Source organism: Delphinapterus leucas, chromosome 3 (assembly GCF_059928025.1).
Source record: "Delphinapterus leucas isolate spDelLeu-1000000601 "Yukka" chromosome 3, BTC_Dleu_Yukka2, whole genome shotgun sequence".
In the NCBI taxonomy this organism is placed as follows: domain Eukaryota; kingdom Metazoa; phylum Chordata; class Mammalia; order Artiodactyla; family Monodontidae; genus Delphinapterus; species Delphinapterus leucas.
Genome location: NC_143131.1, coordinates 47,178,535 through 47,204,586, shown reverse-complemented (window position 1 = coordinate 47,204,586; position 26,052 = coordinate 47,178,535). Strand labels below are relative to the sequence as shown.

The following is a 26,052-nucleotide window of genomic DNA, read 5'->3' as shown; positions in this document are numbered from 1 at the left end:
GCAAATAACAATTTATACACATTCTGTAAATTGTTTTAACCTGAATTGGCCCTGGAAAGCATCAAACCAATCAGCTAACAGGAGCTGTTTGGACAGGGAAAAAACCCTGTGGAAGGGGAGTTATGTAGGCGAAGGTTGGGCCTGGGCAATTGTGTTCTCATTCATTCACTCATCGATTGCATATTAATTGAGCCCTTACTGAGTATAAGATTCTTTGAGAGATGCTTGGGTAATGTAGGGATAAATAAGTCTAATACATATTTGAACATCAAGAACTTCGTAGCATAGTGGAGGAAATAAACAGGTAAGCGATGAACATACAAGGCAGGATGAGCTAAGTGCTTATGAGATCTATAAGGGACAGTACAGGGGGAGCCCCTGAGTGAGGAACAACTGATCCTGATCAGGAGGAAGGGAAGAGAACTAACACTTAATGAATTCCTGCCCCGTGGCTGGTGTCAGTTAGGCCTCAGTTAGGACACTACCCGCATTACTAAAAAGGGGGATATTCAAGGTGAGCTTTAGAAGACAAGGAAGACTCCAGAGGTCTGCAGTCGGGACAGGAACCCCTCGTTCTGTTCTATAGAAAAACAGAGGGATCAAGATGCACCACACATGTGAGTATGGCCCGTGGTCTGGTGTGGTCAGAGTGAAGAAAGGTGCATGCGGTTATGACACCTCATCTACTTCTGAAACAGTAGGCCTGGAAGAATGGGGGCTTTGGAAATCAGAGGATGGCTGCATAAAAGCCCTGGCCCCATGGAAGGGACAGAGGGGAGGCAAGGGCAGAGAGACTGACCAAAAAGGCAATCTTAGAGACAAAGGTGGATTCTGCAATAGTGGTCTGGTGACTTTCGCAGTGATTGCCATGCAGAGACATTTCAATTGCAAAAACCAACCAACCAACCAACCAAGTGACCCCTCCCCCTCAAAAAACACGTGTTGGTCGAATTGAATCTTGTAAGCTATATTCAGCATACTGTGGGCTTCATATCCAGGTTTAAAAAAATATATATGTGTGTGTGTGTATATACATATATAAACACACACACACATATATAAGGGACTGGAGCGTCGATGGATTTTGTTCTGGAATCAATTTCCCTTGGATACTAAGGGACAACCGTGTCTTGAAAAGATGTCCAAGTGATTCTAATGAGGAATCTGGATTGAGCCCTACTGTCTTATATAGACCTAAGGGCAAGATAAAGTCCTTTAGTTTCTACAGCATGCCAGGTACATTACATTGTCTCCTCTGTTCCTACAATCACCTTGTAAGTTAGGAATTCTTTCTCTCTTTTAAAGATAGTCACGAAGGCTGAGAAAGGTTAGATACTGTCAAGTTTCTAAGGTTATACAGTCTTTGGTTTGTTGGATTTGTCTAACTTTGAGGCAGGAGACTTCAATTAATGGTCTGCAAAGCCTTTACAGCTCCCCTCACCAGCCTCAGAATTCTCAGCTTGGTGCCTCTTGCCCTTTTCAAAATAGATCTTTAACCAAGAATTCTGCTCCCTTCTTTCTACCTTTCTCATTCCCTCTCAGATCCCTATCTCTGTTGGTTTTAAATGGAGGGAATTTTTTTAAAAAGGCAACTTTTCCTCTCAGCTTAAGACAATTTCTCCTAAAATAAGCTGTTTTATTCAGCTATATAAATTAAGTCATTCTTGGTACTTTTATAGGTCATAGGATATAAAATTTGGTGCTCTAGCAATTCAGAAAAGACTCAGCTCCAGCATATAAACTATGAAAGCAAAGATTTACATAAATTACCATATTAATATTCATATTTAAAGTTCACAGCTTATCCAAAACAGAAAGATAAGGAAATAATTTCAATTATAGCAGAGCATCCATTTTTTTTTTCATGTTGTTTAAATATCTGATATGCATTTAGGAAGTGCTGGGTCAGTGGGACCACAGCTAGATTTTACTATACTTAACTCCTTGAATGCCATAACAAAGCTTTCAAAAATGTCTTGTTCAGGATTAAGCCCACTGGAATTTAGAGAAGGCATGAGGTTGAGGGAAGGGGTTTGATCAAAAGTGGGGTTAGGGATGGAACTGGAGGTAAAAATATTTGTTGTTCTACTATTGCTCATAAAAAGAAGAATGCTTTGACATGGGCATTTTGATGAGGGCTCTATCAACTTGACCCTGTCATACTGGCCTTATCACCACGTTTCACCTCAGTGGCAATGAAACTGACGTGAATAACAAAATGTAGGGAGCCAACAAGGGCAAGAGTGGGAAGAAATGACAAGGGGAAAGTGAGATGCAAATAAGAATAGTGGGAGGCCCAGGGGAGAGCAGCTGGTGTTGCTGAAACTGGCATGCACCACTTTTGTCAGCCTTACAGGGCTCCTTGGTGGGCTTGTTTAGGGCAGCTTTCTACAACGTGGTCTTTCACAAGGGTGTTGGAGGACAATATTAGAAGCTCTATTTATATTTAACTCATCCTTTTTTAGCGTCTACTTTTCTGTGTTTGTTTTGTAATGTGCATTATAGATTGGCACAATGGTATATGCTTATTATTTATGAATAAATAAATAGATGTTGTGTAATAAAAGAATTTGGCTGGTTTTTGTCCCCAACTCCTGAGAGGTGACCTTGGTATTTCTCAAGTGACTGGAGTGTCTTTGTTATTCATGGTGGGCCCTTTAGAGCAAATCAGATAGTTAATGCTAGTGAGATAACTCAGGATGAGAGGGGGGCCATGCCCAAAAGACCAACTGTGTGATTAGATGGTTGGCATTTTGAGTCAGGTGATATCAGGCCATCCTCTGAGGAGGGGAGGTAGGTTGGAAATTGAGTTCAACTGTATGGGCAATGATTCAACCAGTCATGCCGATGTAATAAACCCCTAACAAAAAACTCTGGACACGAAAGCTTAGGTGAACTTCCCTGGCTGGCAATCTCCTGCACGTTGTCATATATCAATGTGCCTGGACGGTGATGTGTCCCTGAGGACAACAGAAGCTTTGCATGTGGAACCCTCCCAGATCTTGCTCTATGCATTTCTCTTTTTGGCTGGCTCTGATTTGAATCCTTTTGTTATAATAAAACTATCATTGTAAGTATACCACTTTCCTGAATTCTGTAAGTCATGCTAGTGAATTATCAAACCTAAAAGTAGTAGTGGGAAACCCTGTATTTGCAGCCTGCTGGTCAGAAGTGAGAGTGGTCCTATGGATGCCAAACAGATATGTAGTATCTGAAGTGAGTCCAATCTTGAGGAGGACAGTGCCCTTAACCTTGGCTAACTCTGGGTAGACATATATTGGAATGACTACTCAAAAACTTTTAATGGCTCTAAGTATTTGGTTCATAAAAAGTTTGAAAGCCACCTAGGACACCACTCAGGCCTTGACACATCTCTTCCCTCACCTGCCATCCAGTAGCTGTTGCTTTCAGTATGCTATGGGAAGGAAAACTATAAAAAAAAATTCATTTGATATATACAAATTACATTTGGATTACAGGATACAATAGACTTTAAATGAGAACTTTTGCAGCAACATGGACGGACCTAGAGATTGTCATACTGAATGAAGTAAGTCAGACAGAGAAGGGCAAATATCGTATGATATCGCTTATATGTGGAATTTTAAAAAATGGTACAAATGAACTTATTTACAAAACAGAAATAGAGTCACAGATGTAGAAAACAAACTTATAGTTGCCAAGGGAGAGAGAAGTGGGGAGGGATAAATTGGTAAATTGGGATTGACATATACACGCTACTATATATAAAATAGATAACTAATAAGGACCTACTGTATAGCACAGGGAACTCTACTCAATGCTCTGTATATGGAAAAAGGATCTAAAAAAATAGTGGGTATGTGTATACGTATAGCTGATTCGCTTTGCTGTACACCCGAAACTAACACAACATTGTAAATCAACTACACTCCAATAAAAATTTTAAAAAAATAAAGAAGGAACTACAATGAGAAAAAAAATAAATGAGAACTTTTCTAAAGGGTATTCTGTGACTAAAGAACACGAGATTGAGGGCATGGAGAATGTGGCATGGTTGGGCTGCTTGTAACTCCTTTTACTTACACCATAATTCTTGCTCTTGTTTTGGAAATTGATACTATGGGAAGGAAAAGGTACATGGCAATACTTAATATGGGGCTCTGTCTAAATTTAATGGCATCAGTCATCATACACCATGACCTATCTTCTCTGGTGACAAAACATAATCCTCCCATAACTAATATTGTGCTATTTTTCTAATTTTCTCTTTAGAATAGTTTCCTTCAATGTCTATTAGTTTTTAAGGAGTGGGTGTGTAGGGGGGTTGGTTTACAACTGATAATGAGGATAATTATCTCAATCAGCTGGACTGCAGAGATAAATAACCAAGGCCATCCCAACATTAAATGAATAAATAGGGCTCCAGAACCCTCCAGCTAGACTGGGAACCCCACATTAGGCAAATAGTGCCATAGATTTAGAAATAGGTAAAATTAAACTGGGGTTGTATCAATTTAGACTGAGAAGATTTGGCCTTTACTCATTTCACAGTGCAGTGCCTGAGTGCATATTATTTGCTGACTGGACAATTAGAAAATGAGGACCAGGACTTCCTTGGTGGTCCAGTGGTTAAGAGTCCACGCTTCCAATGCGGGGGGCCGGGGTTCGATCCCTGGTCAGGGAAATAGATCCTGCACGTTGGAACTAGGAGCCTGAATGCCACAACTAAAGATCCTGCATGCCACAACGAAGATCCCGCGTGCTGCAACTAAAAAAAAAAAAAAAAGATCCCGCATGCCACAACTAAGGCCCAGTGCAGCCAAATAAATAAATATATACATATATATTTTTTAAAAAGAAAAGAAAATGAGGACCAACGGTATGTGTCATAAAGTACTAAACATTCTAAATATTCACTGAGGTTGGAAAGCAGGCTTGATGGAGATTACATTCATGATGGAAAATACTAGTAAGGTTCAAGTAAGGCATGAGCGTAACCATTCATTTTTAAAGCCTAAAACTCTGTTTTCTAAATAGGATCATCAACAATCCCACACATTTTCTTTTTCATTAACAATATTACCCAGAAACCAAGCTGAACATCTAGAACTAGGAAATGAGCTCTTACCACAATCTCCTCTCTGAGGAGTTATGTGACAGGTATAATTAGTGTCCTTCAAGACAAATCCACTCCCCAAAGACAGGAAACTAATTTCAAAGAAAAGAAGACACAATAAAATAGATAGGAACCAAGAAAATCCTGTGAGAAAATAACAGTATTTGCAATAAACATTTTGACACACAGCTGCACATAAGGAGCTGCCAAGAAGTCTATTTTCAGAGTATAAGTGAAGCAGAACAAATAGCAATCATATTTATATAATATCTTTCATCCAAGAGACCAAGTCTTTTATTTAATCTTCATATTCCCTATATAGCCTGTCTTAGGTAAGGCTGCAGGAACAAGAATTTAGCTTCTAGCCTTTACTTCAGTGTCAGTGTTTATGGAATTATAATTACCACCTCCAAGTACAGATGAGGTTAGGTGACAAAGCACAAAGTCAGATGGGACAGGCATCTCTATTCCCCTAGCTCCTTCTCTGTACATAATCAGCACATTAACTGCTAATATGTGCTTCATGCTTCAGTCTTCAAGCCTTTTGCTATTTCCTGGATCACCAAAAAAATACAGGAAAGATTCTCTGTGACCAGAATGTAAGCCCAGGTTTGCCCTCTTTGGTCTGGGAAGATATTGAGTAAACTTAAGTACTTAATTAAAACATCTTTAATTCCAGGCTTTACATTTTTTAATGTGTCTGCATTCTTCATGCAGCTAATTCTGGGCCAGAACTAAGTCCAGCAAATGAAAGAATAAGTGGAAAAAACAAAGAAATAAAAAAAAATCCAGAGACAGAAAGTTGGTTGATGGAACTTTGAGGCCATAAGAGATGAGTAAATATTTCTCATTGAGTTAGATGACATTTCTGGCCATTTTTAGGTGCCCCCAAATATGTGTTGTATATTTATTGTTCTAAGGCATTCCTCACATATACTCTCCCCTCCAAAAATAAAGATAAAAGAAGACCATTTTAGGGCTGGAATCAGGGTTAGTTCCTACAGGAATTAACCAGGTAACTTCAAGTCACTTTGCCCAGTATGGAAGATGAGACACATTTTGATTTCTCTTCATCAATTCTACCTACATATCAGCTCCATCTTACTGAGAAGTTGGAAGGTCTTACTATATAGACAAAAGTTTGGTGAGATAGGCAGTACCTCCCTACACACTTGAACTGAGAGCACTGATTTGTTTTCTTCAAAATATTCTGATACTGTTGTGGCCCTTGGTCATCAACTTTTTGTAGAACATGTAATTGATATGTGCCTGGGACTGTGAAGACTATGAAGAAACAAAATGAGTAAGATCTAGTCCTATATACCTCTCTGTCATTCATACATTCATTCATTCAACAAATATTTATTGAACATCTAGTATGTGCCAGGGACTATTCTAGACACACAGATACAAAACTGCATAAAAGGGACAGAGATTTGCTATTCTATGAAGCATGCTTGCTGGGGAGACAGATGTGGTAAATAAGTCAATTAGAAAATATATTAGAGAGTGGTAAATGCTATGGAAACAACATAAAGCCAAGAAAGGGGATACAGAGTGCTAAAGGGGTTGCAATATAAAATAGAGTGGGAGGGGCACACCTTGATGATAAGGTGATGTTACAGTGAAGAATGGAAGGCGATGAGGGGAGAGCCATAAAGATATCTGCGGAAGAGACTTCCAGGCAGTGGGAATAGCAGGAGTAAATGCCCTGAGGTAGAAGCATGTCTGGTATGTTCTAGGAATGGCAAAGAGGCTGGTGTAGCCCAACCAAGAGGGAGAGCAGGAGAAGGTGAGGTCAGAGAGGCAGTGGGTAAACTGTGCTGGGCTTGTCGGCTCTCGTAAGGGCTTTGGCTTTAATGCAGGGGAGGTGGGATGCTGTGAATATTTGTAGCAGAGGAGTGACATGATCTGATTTTCAGTCTGAAAAGCTCATTCCATCTGCTGTGCTGGGAAGATTCCGGAGGCTAGGGCAGTGCTAGAAGCAGGGAGACCGATTAGGCTGTTGTAATAATCCAGATAAGAGATGACGGTAGCATAACCAGGGTGGTAGCAGCATGTTATGGCTTGAATTGTATCCCCTCCCCAAAATGTTAAAGTTTGAATCCTTAGTACCTATGAATGTGATGGTACTTGAAAATAAGGTTTTGCAGTTGATCAGATTAAGATGAGGTTGTTGGGTGGGCCCTGATCCCATAGGATGGTGAAGGAGAAATTTGGGCACAGAAAGAGACACATATAAAGGGGAGGTGATATGAAAACACAGGGAGAATGTTGTCTACAGGCTAAGGAATGCCCGAGGCTGCCAGAGGGAGAGAAGCATGGAAGAGGTTCTCTCTCACAACCCTCAGAAGGAACTAACCCCACCGACACTTTGATCTGGGATTTCTAGCCCCAGAACTGAGACATTTCTGTTTTTGAAGCACTCAGTCTGTGGTACTTTGCTACAGCAACCCTAGCAAGCTAATACACAATGGAAACAGGAAGGGGCGGGGGTGGTGGTGGAGTGGTGGGAAATTGAATATATGATTGGTTCTTATTATTCACGGATTCCATATTTTTGATTTGCTAAAGTTTATTTGTAACCTCAAAATAAGTACTCATGGCACTTTCAGAGACATTTACAGACATGAGCAAAGTGATTAGAAATCTGAGTGGCCCAAACACATACTCCTAGTTGAGTTGAACAAGGGCATGTTCTGCCTTCTTGTTTCAGCTCTCACCTGTAAATAAGTGCCTTTTCACAATACATTTAGAGTCATACTCTTCACATTTTGGTTTTTTTATTGATGATTTTGCTGTTCAATATGACCTCCAAGCATAATGCTGAAGTGCTGTCTCCTGTTTCCGAGTGCAAGAAGGCTGTGGTGTGCCTTACAGAGGAAAAAGGTGTGTTGGATAAGCTTCATGTCGGCGTGAGTTGCATTGCTGTAGGCCATGAGTTCGATGTCAGGAATCAACAATATATATTAAACACAGTGTCTTGAAGCAGAAACACACCTATCATAAGGAATGTATTGATCGACTGGCAAAAATGTTGTGAACAGAAGCTCGCAGGAACCTAACCCCATACTTCCCCAATGGGGCAGATTCTGTACTTCACTAATTCAACACTCTTGATAACTTTATAGAGCATAACTACCTCGAAGGACAAAAGAGATGTATTTTGAAATTAGAGCCAAGATAATAACAGCATTTTTTTTTAAAGAACTGGATGTGAGCTCTGAGAAAATGAGAAGTTAAGATTAACCTCAATGTTTTTGGCCTGATATACTGGAAGGATGGAGACAGAAAAGGCAATGGAGGGAACAGGGTATATTTTGTTTTTGTTTTTTGGGAAGGAGCTGTGGATTAGGAGCCGTCTATCTTATAAATATAAACTTGAGTTTAAGTTGGATGACGTGAAAATTTCAGAGGAAGAAAACTGTTTTATGGCTGGGTCCAAGCAGCAGTTAAGAAATGTAGTCATTAAGATCCAGGGAGAGGAGAGACACCTTGATGCCCAGTGTGGGGTGGTGGTAAAACTCGGGGGTCAGACGTCTGTGCTCTATTCCCACCACTGCCCCCTCCAAGCTGTCACAGAACTGACCTTGTAGTTGAGAAGACCTTGAACAAGATTAGGAAGCTCTGAACAAAGGCTTAGCAATTGCTCACCATATCTCGGCTGTTATTACCAGGCTAAAATTCTTTCATATTGAATATGAGGTCACCTTAATTTAAGACCATTATATATTTTTGGAGAAAAAGAAAGAGACAGAAAACTGCAGAGGAAGAGAATATTTGAAGGTGAAATTTCATTCCAGTTCTAGCACATCTGCAATGGTACCCTGAATGTCATGGAAATGAATTATTTAAAACTGGTGGGATGATGGTGTCAGACTTTTATCCTCAGTCTGGTGGTTTTTAAAAAATATCAACCTGCTCACCAGATTTCCTGCCTTACAAAAAAAACCCTTATATTTATAGTTTCTCATTGTGTCATCAAAAGCAGAATGTAAATAAATAAGGTGGGGGAAGTAAACCAGAGACAATCTCCTACAGGAAATACAGCAGCTTGTGGCCATGCCAGACTTAGAACAGAAATGCATTTAAAGTCAGGAATGGGGAAGAATTTAAATCAAGTTAAAATTCTCTGCAGTGTGTATAAACATTTGAGTTTTAGTGCTAGACATTCAGGAAGAGTCTGGACAGCAGATCCGAATTCCATATACCTGGGATCACACTCACACTGAGACCCAGGAAACTCTCTAGGTCACAACTCCTCTGAGCAACATTTCAAAGGCAGTGAATTTTCAGTGGTGATCTTCTGTTTGTAGAACTATCTAAATCTCTTTGGGCCTTGTCTCTCTAATAAATCATTCATTTATTTCTTAAATCAAAGCCCATTGGAGGATTCAAACCACAGAATACTCTGTTTTCAAAAAAGAGGTAACTTCTATTTTCTGAAAATTATGGAGTCACTAAATTGCTGCTCTTGACTTTGAACTCCACACAGCTGTCTCCTTAACAAACTGCAGGTTGGAGCAAATGGGGATCTGGCCAATTAGTCTAGTTACTGACCACAGTGACACAGTTTCACCACCTGGACAAAGCTGAAGAACACTGTAAACCTTGTTGCAGCATCCAAAGTGATTGTTTACAGCCACTTTACTTCCCTGTGTCTTTTTAAAAAATATGCCAACCAATTCAGATAACCTTACTAGATGTGCACTTTCCATGCAGGTTTCACTCACTTTCAATAAATAATTCTTGAGCAGCCACTCAGTGCCAGGCCCTGGGGTAGGCAAGGAGATATAAAGGCGAAAAAGAGAAGGCATAGCCCTTGTCTTCAAGGAACTTGGAATCCAGCAGGAAACCATAAAATGAAATAGGCATTCACTTTATAAGATAAACCAGTGGTGGTGTTTCAAGAGCCTACAGTAGGAACAAGTAAACACATCTGGCGTTGAAAAAACCTATCAGAAGAAATGATGGTCAAGCTGAGATCTAAAGGATGAGAGGAAATTAGCTTGATCTGTGTGAGGGTTGGAGGGATGTGGTTTCTTGTAGAAGGCAGGTCATGTGCAAAGGCCTCTTCTGAAGAGGAAGAGAAACACAGAAGTATATGGAACCCAGAAGTATTCAAGAAACTGAAAGAAGTTCAAAAACTGGAAAGACTTTGGGGAGGGGGAAGGGTAAGCTGGGACGAAGTGAGAGAGTGGCATGGACATATATACACACTACCAAATGTAAAATAGATAGCTAGTGGGAAGCAGCTGCATAGCACAGGGAGATCAGCTCGGTGCTTTGTGACCACCTAGAGGGGTGGGATAGGGAGGGTGGGAGGGAGACGCAAGAGGGAGGAGATATGGGGATATATGTACATGTATAGCTGATTCACTTTGTTAAATAGCAGAAACTAACACACCATTGTAAAGCAATTACACTCCAGTAAAGATGTCGAAAAAAAAATTGGAAGGACTTTAACAAGCATAATAATACAAGGTCAGCATCTGGTTTCCAAAGTATTGGATGCAATATAAGCAAGCACCTGAGGCCCTCTTCAGAGAACATAAGCTCAAACTGCCTTCTGTCTAAGGTATAACGTAGAAAAATGGAATTTAGGGAGGATAATCTAGGTAGCATGGAATCCATGCATTCCCTTGAGTGGTTACCATTTGATTCTTGGATCGTCTGAGACCACAAGAAGTCTATGTGCTTGGAGTACCTTTTCCGAGCCTCCAACAGGGGCCTTCACTGAACATACTCTAATGTTTGTCTTCTATGTTTTAAAGGCACTATAAAAAAGGAGTCTCATGAGGTCTTTTTAGTACTAGTTGTGAAAGCCATTGTTGACATAAACCCAATGTGTCCCCAAATTAAACATATTTCCAGCAGAATTTAATAAAAAAAAAAACAACTTTCTTTGCCCTCAGGGATTGGTATAGCAATTTTTACCCCTTCCTATATTGAGAGCTGTATATTACATCAGGTTTAATTATTTTTTTCAGCCATGGTTTTCACCTCGGTTTCAAAGAGTCTCAGAACCAAATTTTGTTTTAAACACAAGAGCCCTTTTGCCCTTTACACTTCCATAAGCTTTAAAATTCTCTATCAGACACCCTCAAACTTATGTGCCCCCTCAAATTCTTCTGGACTCACCTGTCTGAAAGGCCAGCCACTCATTCCATTCCATTCCTGCAAGGGCTCTGCTCAACTGCCACCTCTGTTATCAGCATGACACGGGCATGACCCAAAGTAGCTCACCTCAGGCTAATGCCACACAGCTCTGCCTTCCACAATGAAGCTTCCCTGTTGCCACTGAAATGAGTCATCCACGGATGTGTAACACGGAAATGTGGAGGAGTTAAAGCCTGAACCTCTGACCAGTAGAAGACAAAGGCTCATGGGGAAATTCTTCTCCCTTCCTCTACCTGACAGTCTCTCTGAAGAAGTTCCTGCGAGACCTGTGGTCAGTTGCGCTTGATACCAAGTGGTGACTGGTTTGCCAGACGTCCCCTAGTGTTGGTTCCCCCTTCTCCGTGCCACACACCCCTTTCTTCTCTCTTGCTTCCCTGAGACTGTACTTCCCAACAAAGTATTAGCATTTAAGCTTTTCCCACCCTGTTTCTAGGGAACTAGGGCTAAAATAATATTCCCTCCTGATTTTGGGGGTCACTCTCTACTCCTATTTTATTAAGCATATTCTATGTATCTTTTGTGTTTACTTCTTCACATTCTTTTTGAAAATGTGTAGACTCAAGATAAACTTATAAATAAGATCACAGTGAGCTTCATTTTGTATTAACTTTACAGAACTTGGGAACTTGGCTAAAGAGAGTATTTTTATTTAATTTAATTCCTCAAATAAAATTCTACTGGCAAATTCAAAGTACAGTCTAACGTGTTTTCAAAAAAGGGACAGCCTCTATTTCCTCAAAATGATTTGTTACTTTGCTGCTATTCTCTCTAAATCTCTATACCTGCTTTCTTAACTGACTAGAATTTGTGTGTAATTAAATTTTAAGAAACTATTCACTTCATCTAAATCTTCCTACAGTTAGATAGTTTAAGGATTTTACTGAGATCACAGCCAACAAGCATTTTCTTTTCTTTCTATATAATGAAAGTACATTTTGTTGAGAAGAGTATTTGAAACTTTAGCTGCAAATAAATTTCAATTAATTTTTCTTTTTGCTATGTATGTTTTTCTGTACTTTTTCTAGCCTTAAGGTCAGTACTTGGATACCAGTAATTTAAAGAATCTGTTCCTTTGTATTTGTTTTGCTTAGGAATACCTTATTTCTTGTTGTAGAAAGGCATCATGGAATATCAGCAAGCCCCTCCTTCTTCACCACTGCTGGACAATACTGTATATGTAAGTAAGTTAGTACTGCTGAACTGGATTTTTTCTCCCAAACAGGTTTTTTTTTTCTTACTATACAATTCTGTTTCTATTCCTTAAACATTTCCCAAGGTTTTTGATGGGTCGAGTTCATCAATTAACAGTAATTTTTAAAATACCCATTTTGTGCTAGTTACTACATTAAGTAGGAAATACAAAATTTTTCTCTACCAATAGTTTATATTCTATTAGGAACTTAAGACAACTATATACCTAACAACAATAAAAAGTTGAATATAATATCGCCATAGCAGCAATACACATATGATATTAAATCTTTGCTGGGAGGAAGAATAGAACCATTAATTCCTAGGTTGGTCTGAAGTAATTTCTATATTTTTTTGTTGGGATATCAAGGAAGTATGTGAACCTCTATAGTTCCTTGGATCATCCATTCAAAATACATATTGGATTAATGTGGTATATATATATATATACACAATGGAATATTATTCAGCCTTAAAAAGGAAGGAAATTCTGACATATACTACTTCATGGAATGAAACTTAAGAACATTATGCTAAATGTAATCAAAACAACAATGAGGTATCACCTCACACTGGTCAGAATGGCCATCATCAAAAGATCTACAAACAATAAATGCTGGAAAGGGTGTGAAGGAAAGGGAACCCTCTTGCACTGTTGGTGGGAATGTAAATTGATACAGCCACTATGGAGAACAGTATGAAGGTTCCTTAAAAAACTAAAAATAGAATTACCGTATGACCCAGCAATCCCACTACTGGGCATATTCCCTGAGAAAACCATAATTCAGAAAGAGTCATGTACCACAATGTTCACTGCAGCTCTATTTACAATAGCCAGGACATGGAAGCAACCTAAGTGTCCATTGACAGATGAATGGATAAAGAAGATGCGGCACATATATACAATGGAATATTACTCACCATAAAAAGGAACGAAATTGAGTTATTTGTAGTGAGGTGGATGGACCTAGAGTCTGTCATACAGAGTGAAGCAAGTCAGAAAGAGAGAAACAAATACTGTATGCTAATGCACATATATGGAATCTTAAAAAACGGTACTGATGAACCTGGTTGCAGGGCAGGAATAAAGACGGAGAGGTAGAGAATGGACTTTAGGACACGGGGAGGGGGAAGGGTAAGCTGGGATGAAGTGAGAGAGTAGCATCGACATACATACACTACCAAATGTAAAATGGATGGCTAGTGGGAAGCAGCTGCATAACACAGGGAGATCAGCTCGGTGCTTTGTGATGACCTAGAGGGGTGGGATAGGGAGGGTGGGAGAGAGGCTCAAGAGGGAGGGGATATGGGGACATATGTATACTTATAGCTGATTCACTTTGTTGTGCAACAAAAACTAACACAACACTGTAAAGCAATTATACTCCAACAAAGATATAAAAAAAAAAGAACATTATGCTAAATGAAATAAGCCACTCACACACAAAAAAGGAAATACTGTATGATTCCACTTATATGAGGTACTCAGAGCAGTATGAATAGAGCAGTCATACGCATGGACATAGACGGTAGAATAATGGCCCAGGGGTTGGGGATAAAGGAGAATGGGAAGCTATTTAATGGGCACAGAGTTTCAGTTTTGCAAGATGAAGGGTTGTGGAGATGGGCTGTAGTGATGGTTGCACAACAATACGAACGTATTTAATACCACTGAACTGTGCACTTAAAAATGATTAAGACTGTAAATTTTAAGTTTTGTATATTTTACCACAATAACAATTTAGAAAAAAGTTTTAATAAAATTGTACTGCATTCAGTACTAGGGAAAAGAGATGAATGAACTCACACTGCAATACAGAAGACAAAATGTAATCAGATAAAAATGGAGTCTGCTAGGTTTTTTATGTGGTCTGCGGAAAGTGCTAGTGTGGCATGGAAGCAGAGATATGGGAGTGAATAGCATTGTCCACTGGGAATGGAAATTGTGGTGGGTGGGAAACGAGATAGTGGTATCTTCAAAAGCTTCATAGAAGAGTTGTTATTTGAGATGGCCTTGAAAGGAGAATAAGAGTTTAGAAAGATAGCAGAGAAGGTATTCCAAGCAGAGGAACAGAGTTATTGAAAGAATGGAACATTAGTAAATTGAGAAAAGTTCTGTCTGGTTGAAACCTAGGACCAGTGGAGGAGAGTGGTAGGAGATGATGTTAATGGAATAGCTATGAGGAGACAACACTGCCCACCACCTTAGAGGGTGTGGACTTCATTCTAAATCAATGGTCTTAACCAGAAATGGGCATCAGGATCACTTTTAGAGCTGACACACATAAATATACCAATATTTATCACTGCAGACTTGGTTTTGTTTGTATAGAGTGGAGTCTGGGCTTCTTCACACTGTCAAGGTTCCACAGTGATTCAGAGAGGCTCCCAGAATCTCCACTATAAGTAATAAGACATTATTAAAGGTTTTATTATTAAGATGAGAGACGTTACTTAGCTCTGACGGCAATATGACAGATGACCTGGAGAGGGTGGGACTTGCCAGTAAGCATACAAGGTAGAAAATTCCTAAAGTGCTGAGAGCTAAGGTTCTTAAAGAGCTCATGACAGTCTGAATTTAGACAATGGCAGTAGGGACAAAGGCCTTCAGAAAGTTAAAACTACTGGACTTGGTGGTCAGTGAGATGTAATGGGTAAAGAGAGAGAAATCGAAATTAGAGCTCAGATTTCCACATCAGACAACTGGGTGCAGGTGGATCCACTAACTGAGATAGTAAATATTGGCATAGGTACTAACTACAACATCTGGCAGATTGTCAAAGAGTAGGTGCTCAATAACTGTTGAATGAATGAAAAATCCCTAGTAAACCAATGATTATACAGTTGTGGATGAAAACATGACTAAGAGTTGGTTTATGGATAAGCTTTGTGGGGTTTTGACAAATCTAGATATCCGGGGGAGGTGGAGTGGAAGGTTGTGAAAAAGAAATGCAAAACAGAGGGTACCATCAAAACACAAAACCCACAAAGGTTGGAAAGTTTAGGCTCGGTTCCAAAAACAGTGAATGGTTCAATTTGGCTTTAGAATAGTGAGAAATGAGACTGTAAAAATATAGGGACTCCATGATGTCATGTGTCTGAAAGTCAGTCTGAGGAAGTTTTAATTAATTAAGGAGGTGATGGTAAGTCATGGCTTTTGGGCAGGAGTCTTCCATGATCTTTAGGATCATGTTCTTTTGGGAGACTCTTATAGCAGCAGTGGGATAGGATGGATTGGGATGGGAAGAAATCTAAGGGGGAAAAGATCAGTTAGAAGGCTATTATAAAGGAAGAAGCAAAAGATAAGAAGAAGCTGAGCCATGACGGTCACGTGATTTCTCAGGCAGGAGCAGATTCAAAGGATAGTCAGGAAAAAATTAATATGCAAGATCAGGCCCCAGAATAGGATGGATGGAAGTTAGAGTTGGATACAAGGTGGAACCTGGATGGCAAAGCATTGTGGTCTCAGTGAACAGCAAAAATTGAAGTCAGGAAGGTGAGCAGTTTCAGGTGAAGACAATTGATTCTGAGATGTCAGCAGGATGTCCAGGTGTATAAATATTTCAGATACCAGGAAATGCAACATTGCACTTCACAAGACAGACTGGGGCCCGATAGTTAAACTTGGGAGCCATCTGGTACAAGTGATAAATGATGTGTACAAGTGGATAAGATGGCCAAGGAAACAGAATAAGCCCAAGAAAAAAGCCATGAGAGGATGCTTACCCTTTGCTGGGTGAGGGAGGGAGTGAAAGCTAGGAAGTAGAAAGAGGAGCGGTCTGAGAGACACAAGAATAATCTGGGAAATGTGCCTCTAAGACAACGGGAAACAGAATTTCAAAGGAAAGAGTGGGTAAATAGAGTCAAATAGAGAATTGGAGGAGGTAGGGGAGAAGTGAGATAGGGCAGATGGTCTCCTGACAGGTGAGAGAGCCTGGGTGGGGTTGCAGAGGGAAGGCGTGGAGGAGGGTATGAGGAAGCTGCACTTTTCCACAGTGTTTCTGATGCGAGAGTCAGAGGTACTGCTAGGATGGCTCTTGGCACTGTTACCATTTGGTTTCAAAGAACTCAACAGATCCATCTCTTCTCAGTCGTCATATAACTTTCATTGGAACAACGGGCCAGAGCTATGGGTGCAAACAGATTTAGGAACCCTGATGTCTGAAATCTAATTCATGAACACTCCTGGGTCTTATCATTTCCAGAGAGGAAATAGTCAAAGTTAAAATGACCATTTTGTATGACAATATGTGTACCAGAGCTATGTGTGGCAATTAACTGGATAGCACCATGGTATTCATTGAACCAACCTTTTTGTTACTAATTTGAAATGCTACTTTTATCATAAACCAAATCCCATATGGCTTTGTGTCTATATCTGGACTCTCTATTTCATTCCATTCTATACCAAACCTCCTGGTATTTGATTGGGATTGCCTTGAGTTTATGAATTTATTTGTGAAGAACTGGCATTTCTTACAATATTCAGTCTACTGAAAAGAGGGGTACTTAAGCCTTCTTCTATGCCCCTCAGTTGAAGATAATTATTTTTTCATGGAGGTCCTAAGCTTGTCTTTTTCAGTTTACAGCTATATATTTCCCTTTTGAATTGCTATTTTTAGTGGTATTATTACAATTTTTTTGTATTGTAAGTGTGTGTGTGTGTGTGTGTGTGTGTGTAAATAAGAAAGATGTAGGTGCATTTTCAGATAAGCAAAAAAATTTTAAAGAAACAATCTAAGGCAAACTGAAATTTTTAATAGCATCTGACCTTCACTGAGCTGATACACATATTAAAAAATCATTTTGGATAATACTATCATGTAAAACAGGAAAAAAAATGTTTATTTTACCTGTGTATTGCTAACTTTTCCTTCAATAAGACAAGCCATGACTGTATTTGGAGTTAAAATGTGGTGTCTGTTTAGTCCTGGTCCTACCAGTGAGCTCACTTTCCTCCTAATACCACACAAAGCGCAACTAGGCTCTGGCTCTTTCCCTAGAAAAGTAGCCCTGTTCCGCCCTGCTGCTTTAATTCATGACCATGACCATGACCATCCGCTTTTCAGTGTCTCCTCCTGAGGTGCTGGCTGAAGGAGCTGCAGCCACAGCAGTCAACCCCCCATAGCAAATCACACAGACAGGTGTTTTCACATGGTTTGATGTAGCTGGGAGTCAAGAAAGGTTGCAGTTTTTTCTTTTTCTTCATCCCAGTCCTTTGGAACTTTTCAATTTGAAGAAAAACTGGAAACTATCTAACAAATCCAGATAAGGGGTCAGCAAACTTTTACTGTAAACAGCCAGACAGAAGATGTTTTAGGCTTGTGGGCTCTATGGTCTCTGTTGCAGCTACTTAACTCTGCTGTTGTACCATGAAAGTAGTCATAGACAATAAGTAAGTGAACCTGGCTGTGTTCTAATAAAACTTTATTTATAAAACAAGTGGTGAGCCAGTTGTGGCTCATAGTTCAAATTTGGCCTATGGTTCATGGTTTCCAGATTCCTATTTTAGACCAGTATGCTTCCAGACCATTCATTATTTGTACTTCAAAAAATCAAAAGCAATGTACTTGTCCCCATGGAATTAAAGATCACAGGATGCAAAGCACTGGAGTGAACAAAATAGAGCAAAATCATCAAAATGATTTCTTATCAATCCTTAAATGGGTCTGAGCATAGCTAGCCCTTATTTGCTTTATGAAACACAAGTGGGATCACAGTATATAAAAATACACATATTACATTGTGGTGTGATCACTGCTTTGAGGAGGGAGAGAGAGCTGAGTGAAAAAAAGTCATTATTAGTAATGCGAACATTTGCTCTTACTTACCAATCCTGTACTGCATTGAAGGATTCTTCATTTGTGATGTCATACATTAAAATAAAGCCCATGGCTCCACGATAATAGGCTGTGGTGATAGTCCTGTATCTTTCCTGGCCTGCTGTGTCCTACAAAATAAAAATAATAATCTGTCAAAAAATGAGGCAATACACCTTCTGGGAAGTGATTAGTTATTCCCAAAATAGTCATAACAGAGAATCTAAATTGTATTTACAATGTATAGCTATATATGTTTTTCAGTCTTGTTTTTCCTAATGATTTTCATATGGCCGCTCTGCAGTATTATGAGCAAATCTTTTTTTTTGGGGGGGTGTAAAGAACTAGCTCAGAGTACCTTCTACATATGTTCATTCCCATTAAGGAGCATTTAACTATAGAAAAGAAAATAAGAAGAAAGATCATACATATCAAAATCTGTGGCTTTTGTAGAGTTTAAAACCAGAAGAGTACATTAGCTCCATCATTATGTATTTACTGTCTATCTGCTAAGTACAAGCCTCTGTGGGGAAAAAAAGAGAAAAGGACCTTTTATGAAAAGGTCCCTGCATTTAAAAGCATGCAGTGTAGTTTCCAGTTATTCAATGGTAAAATGACAATTAAAATACCTACTTTGTGTGGGTGTTTGAGTCGGACAGATCTGGAGTTCCCACTCTCCCATTAGAGAGCTTGGGGGGACATGCACAAGCTGCTGAGCCTCTATTAACTTAAACCCCCTAAAGTCTAGCATGCCTGTTAGGGTGACATGAAATAATGCATGGAAAGTGCTTCACTGAGCCTGACACACAAAAAGTGGCCAATAAATGGTAAGAACTGGCTGTTATTCCTGAAATTTGGGAAGGCAAGGCTAACACAGGATGGTAGATGGCAGCTTACAAATGCAGGGGCTCAGGGCCTGCAAAATAGTCTCATGCAGCAGTGAAATCTGAGAATCAGAGGCAGCTACATCACTGAAATGACCTATATAGGTCACAGGTACTGCACGATGTAGTTGAAGAAATTGTTCCTCAATTCAACTAACTCTTGCTCCTTTGTCTTCTCAGGATCTGGGGGTATAACTTATAACCCAATGCTCCTTGGCTTCCCCTTTCACCACTTTCCCAGGGGATTGGGCTCTGATTTCTCTGTCCTAGTATTCTAGGTGCTTAGCATTTTGGACAGAAATGTCACCTTCTTTCTGACTTCGGTCTGGGTCCTCTTTCTTCCCTTCTCCCAGAGATGCCTCTTTTGTATACAAAGTGCGTTCCAGTTCCCCCTAAGGCAATATTAATAGGTCCTGAAGGGAAAGCTAATGTGTTGGATGATTCAAGAAGAAGTTCCTTTAGCATCAAAATGAAGTGAACAAAGCACTGAGCTGATCTCCCTGTGCTTTGCGGCTGCTTCCCACTAGCTATCTATTTGACGTTTGGTAGTGTATATATGTCCATGCCACTCTCTCGTTTTGTCACAGCTTACCCTTCCCCCTCCCCACATCCTCAAGTCCATTCTCTAGTAGGTCAGACGCAAGAGGGGAGAGATATGGGAACATGTGTATATGTATAACTGATTCACTTTGTTATAAAGCAGAAACTAACACACCATTGTACAGCAATTATACTCCAATAAAGATGTAAAAAAATAAAATAAAATAAAATAAAATAAAAGCTTAAAAAACAATGAAGTGAACATCTCCTGGGTCTCACTCTTAGAACAGGCTCATGTTGGACACACTGTTCCTCACCTGTAGGTACCCTCCTGCTCAGATGCTTGCACTCCACATCGGACTAACAGGAAACTCAAGAATGCTCACAATTTTCTCCTAATTTGTGTGGTTTATTCTATTTGGCCCCTGAAAATTCAGAGAATGGTAGCCAAAGAAGGCTGAGGAAATCAGCAAATGATTCCAGGAGGATGTGGGCGTGTGAAATAAAACTTGAAAATTAGCAAAGAGTGTGACTGTTCATGAGCAACAATTCTACTCTACACTTGGAGCAGGGATAAGGCTGGCCTGATTAGAGGTGTTTATTAGGTAATATTATTGAAATAAGTTTCCAAAGGTAAGACAAAAACAGGTTATGGTACCCAAAATAACAAAAAATGAAGCAAAACAAACGAGGAAGGTCTTTCAGAACATACCACTAATTGGCAGAAAATAAAAAGGAAAGTCTAGATTTCACCACGTGAAAATGTGACCATTCCTTGAATATAAAAAAAATGCTATGAAGAAAATTGAAATGATATATAATCAAATGATATTTGAATATTTTACTGTACTTTGCTTAGTATTTTATAAATATGAAGGTATAGATATTAGAGATAAATTTAGAAATCAAAAACTGCATGTAATTGGGACAATCATACAAATTTATTAGAAAGAAGACAATCTTGAGCTTATTTGGATATTTTTGGATATTCGTTGGATATAATTCCATTAACAGTATATCCAACTGTGAAATGAAGGAGAAAGTTAGAGAACCAAATGCTCAAAGACTGTGTTTAAAAAGCAAGGTATAATTAGAGATTGTGTAATATATTTTAGCTCCTGGGGAATAGAACCCCTTATAACTAGTCATTCTATTTTAAAACTTAGGCACTTTTGTCTTGGGTTCATATTTTTCAGAATACATTATCTATAAAATTACCACTTTTTTTCCTACTGTGAAGTAATTTTAAATAGCTTTCTTTATCTCTTGGTAAAATATCTTTTTGACATTGACCAAGTAGCCTTCTTACAGGTTAGGGACCCACTTCCTGCTGCTTTCTCTATACAAAAGACAGCTTTTCCCCAATTTCTCAATAGGAGAAAACAGCCAATATGCCTGAGGCACTGCTAAAAGGTGACCCAGACTCTTCCTGTCAAGCATGTCTTCAATACAGACACTAAATAATGTTTTGTTGAAAAACTATGACATTTTCTCTCTCTTCTTGACCTCTTCCAGTGATGGCTTCCTCTTTCATAGATGTTAATTTTATTTTGACAGTAAAGAAACTAGATCTAGTGTTATAAAACATATCAATTTCACACTGGAAGTGTATTTAATCTTCAAGGGAGCAGAAATCAAGGTCCCGTTACATTATGATTGAGATGTTACAGGAAACCACGGGGTTGGATAGCCATTATGTATCAAAATTTTAAAACAGAGAGAGGGGGACAAAAACAGCTTTTAAGAAAAAGAAAAAAAAAAGAAGCTTTCAGACAGCACTTAAGTCACAGCAAGGGGCAGGACCTTCCACAGGATTCTGACTTGAACTCAGAAACACAATCTAATTGAAGGTAGTTGTCACCTCAGAGCTCTCAGGGAGAATAAGATATTGCACCAAGTAGGGGAAGTGTAGTAAGAAATACAGAGAGGAAATTTCCTTTCCAAATGCAAATAAAATAAAAAGAGTAAAACTAAGCTAATAGACACTAGTTGGCTCTGCATTGGTTTTGAGTACTGAAAACAATTTTAAGATTACAAACTCATTAGCCTTTTCTCTCCCATTATATTAGGAAGAAAAAGGAGTCAGAAAAAATACCTCATTACATTTGACATTTACTAATAATGATAGAAGGTTATATTGGAAAGAAAAGAACATTTATAATGTCAAGTGCCACTAACGTAATTAAATGTGAGAATCTCAATAGGTAACTGACTAAAATGGTACTTCTCAATCTGCTCAGGAAAATGGCTCTAAACTCTGGTTTTGCCTTGCTGCTCTGCCCAGTTGGTTCTAATAACTGGAGATACCTGCTGGTTTTCTATAAATGTAGGCTTCTGGTGATTGAAAAACACAACAGGAAATATTTCACAAAAAAAGGGATAAAAATATGATTTAAAAATGAAAGCTTTCTTCCAAGAGAGTTAGCTTTCATTTTTCTCTCTTTTAAGAAAAAATAAAATCATCTTAGCTGGCTTAAATATTTTGACTTCTCAGTCATGTTTCTAGGAGGAATTTTTGGCTTAAATGATAGGTTTGATTAGCAAATACTTGAATATCTGTCAAAAAAGAGCTCTAAAATGGAAAACTTTCGCAGTTTGATAAGTAGTAGCTAGGAACATTTTCAGTTTGAATTTTGGCATTTTTGTCTGTTTTTGCCTTATGTTTTCTTTCTCTGGTGAAACATTTTATTTTTTTTAACTGCATGTAGTGCATTCTCAAACACTTCTGAGGTCACACAGAGATAATGTGCAGTTTTAGGATTGAGGAAATAGCTTTCATTTGTAAAATCTGGGTTATATTGTAATTTGTTTTTGTTTTGGTGGTTACTTCTCTCTGTATTGGATTAAAGGGAAAATGGAAGTAACCATTAGTAAAGAAACATAACTCAAATAATATCACTACCATCAAAATACATTTATTGAATGTCTAGACAGAGAAAAATAGATTGAAGGACAGACAATCCTGATACATGAAAAAGTAGGTAATTTTATAGATGGAGAAATCAAACCAAAACACATTGGTGTTAACTGATCAACAAAGGTAATTTAATTAAGCTAAAGGAAATAATATGTAATAATCCAAAGAGGAAATCAACAGCAATGTAGGATGAGAACACTGCAACATAAGACAAAAAACACATTTTATCTAGTGAACTTCTAAATAGACACAAATATGTGAAATGGAATAAACAGTCGTTTAGCATTCAAGCAAGTAGCAATCTTTTAACTTGTACCTTCCTACCTTCTACCTGTAGGAATTATTTTGAATCATCAAAGGAAGATTAAATTATACTCAATATAATTTAATATTAATGCTGATTGGTTGATTGATTCATTCATTCAATAAACAATAAGTGAACACCTATTACCAGTTACAGACTGTGACAGATATTAATTAAATTTATTTTATGTATTCTAGATGTATTTTTGTATATTTAAAAACTCTATACTTTAAAAGCATTTCATTAATCAGGATATCATATTCCTCACATGTCTACAAAATATTAGACATGAAATATCATTTCTAAAGAACCAGACAGCATAGCAGTTTAAAATTGTAACTGAGACCATCTGCTCAGTGGTGAGGTTCTCCAATTCATAGTCACAGTTATGGGTTGTACTGTGTTCCCCCCCCACCAAAATATGTGAAGTCCTAACCCTAGAACCTGTGAATGTAACCTTATTTGGAAATAGGGTCTTGGCAGATGTAATCAAGTTGGGATGAGTTCATACTGGATTACGGTGGGTTCTAATCCTATGACCAGTGTCCTTTCAAGAAGGGAAAACAGAGACACAGAGAAGGCCACATGAAGGCAGTAGCAGAGATTGGAGTGATGTATCAACAAACCAAGAAATGTCAAGGATTGCTGGCAACTCCTAGAAGCTAGGAGAGAGGCATGAAATGAATTCTCCCCCTAGAGCCTGAGAGAGAGCATGCCCTGTGATACCTTAATTTAGGACTTCTAGCCTCCAGAACTGTGAGACAATAAACTTCTGTTGTTTTAAGCCACCCAGTTTGTGGTACTTCATTACAGCAGCTGTAGGAAACTAATGCAGTCATCGACCCCAGTTTGCAATCTTCATGATCAGGGCAAAAATAATATAAATTTCACAGCTATCCACATACCCCTTTACTACTTTACAGGAGAGTAAATATAGAAGATTAACGGTAGTCTTATTGAGAAGCCTAACATAGTCTCACGAAGATGTTATGCTAAAATGCATAACTATATTCCATTTATGAAAAATTAATTCTATTCAAAAAAGGTGAGTTGATATATCTTATTGCTTTAAAAAAGTAGATCTTAAATATACATGAATACATACATATATTGCTCTTAGAAGGACAGAGCACCATTGCTTGAAGCGATACACATTATATACTGTTTCACATTGGAATTTCATCCCCAAATTTTTGAAATGCTGTTACAGAAAAACCTAAAGTCATAACATATACTGAGACACTACTCTCCAAAACAACAGAAACAACAAAATGCTGATTATTATACATTACTTCTTTTAGGTGATGTTACTTTCCTCCCAGTTGTATTTATTTTTTAATTTCCATAAATAGGCAGGCATAAAGCAGCATTGAACATAGTCTGATAAAAATAGTAAGCAAAACAGGAAGCTCAAACATTTTATGCTTTCTTGTTGCATGCTTATTTTTGGAATAAGAACTTTTTTCCTTACAGCAGTTAATCTTCCATTAAAATGAAATTTACAAACCACTTTTCCCTACTGATCTTGTACAGTTTGAATTCATTTACAGACACTTAGTTATACAAGCATCTGTAAATGAAGCTCACATTTTAGAAAAGAGTTCTAATAAACTGGCCTCTAAATAGTTCTTTGATCAATGTAGTTCTTCTTACCTATTGTCTTTTATCCATCCTCTTCACACCAGCCGATTTTATTGATCAGATTTTCTTGGCATGATGTTTAGCTTTGAAATACCCAAACCTTCATTTTACAATGGCATCCACTTCCAAGTAAAACCCTAATAAAATAACCCTGAGGCACAAGGATAAAACTTGACCTATTATTTCTTGGCAGTGTTACCATGGCAATTCATCTTTCCTGGAAGAGAGGAACGGTTGTATATAGCTCTTTTATAGGGGGCCTTAGACTCTATTGTCAGTGACAACCCAACACATCTACCAATTGTGTGTTTCTGCTCATGAAAGTTGGAGACACTTTTCAGTAAACGCCATTTCAATGCTCAGAGGAACTCTCTTCAAGACCTTAATAAAATTTACAATCAAAAGCATGTAAAGGCATCTTCACTCATTTAAGAGCTTGTTATCTAAGAACAATTAACACAAAGGCAGAGAAAGGTGCCATTTTTTTCTTTCTTTCTTTTTTTTATTTATTCATTTTTCGCTGCGTTGGGTCTTTGTCACTGCGTTCAGGCTTTCACTAGTTGCGGTGAGAGGGGGCTACTCTTCGTTGCGGTGCGAGGGCTTCTCATTGTGGTGGCTTCTCTTGTTGAGGAGCAGGTCTCTAGGTGCACGAGCTTCAGTAGTTGTGGCACACAGGCTTAGTAGTTGTGGCACACAGGCTTTGTTGCTCCGCAGCATGTGGGATCTTCTTGGACCAGGGCTTGAACCGGTATCCCCTGCATTGGCAGGAGGATTCTTAACCACTGCACCACCAGGGAAGCCCTGCTTTCTTTCTAATTAATCTTTTCGACATTCTTCTTCTCAGTGGGATTTTGATTATGCTCAACTTTGTCAAAACCTAGGGCATAAATATTTAAATGAAGGCAGCTTGGAGCTTTTAGTCAAAATCAGTGATTGCTTTTCTTCCCAGAATGCAATTCAAAATGCTTGCCAGCAGATCAAGTGTTCTGTGTTTTAAAGGATAATAGGCTTTTGAGTGGGATTCTTATTGTTGCCCTAAAATTGGCACTAAGACTCCAACCAAACTTCTTACAAAGGGATGGAGCTTTCACTTGCACAGCCATGTGCCAGTTGGTTGGTGGGATGGATGTCTGCTTAGGCAATGGAATTGCTGATCTGCGCTTATGTAGGGGTATTTGAGACCTGGAGAGAGATGGCAGGGTTGAGGAGGGGGAGGTGGTAGAGGAGCCCGACTTCCCACAGGTTAGCAATAAACACCACAGCAGGCAGCTGCTCTTGAGACATCTTGCCATTAACCCACCTCTGAGAGGGCTGTCTCCTGGAGGAAGCTGGGGAGGAGATGGGGAATACTAACAGGGGCAAGAGGGGTCAGAAGGAATGTTGACAGGTTCTGGCTGAATATCTGGCACATTTTAGCTGTGTGAACTTGGTTATCTCACTTGTCCCTCTGGGCTTAGATGTCTTCATTTGTAAATGAG

At 38.8% G+C, this 26,052-nt stretch overlaps 1 protein-coding gene across 1 annotated transcript in view; it reads right to left on the bottom strand.

Annotated features, from left to right (window-relative positions):
* The window catches only part of RAB3C (RAB3C, member RAS oncogene family), a 167,637-nt gene extending 149,038 nt beyond the window's left edge, over positions 1-18,599 (bottom strand). Inside the window, exon 1 of the mRNA XM_030759636.2 lies at positions 18,301-18,599. Within this exon, the coding sequence (XP_030615496.2) occupies positions 18,301-18,362 (62 nt within the window). The 5' untranslated portion in view covers positions 18,363-18,599. The remainder of the gene's footprint in view (positions 1-18,300) is intronic.
* Between the last annotated feature and the right edge of the window lie 7,453 nt (positions 18,600-26,052).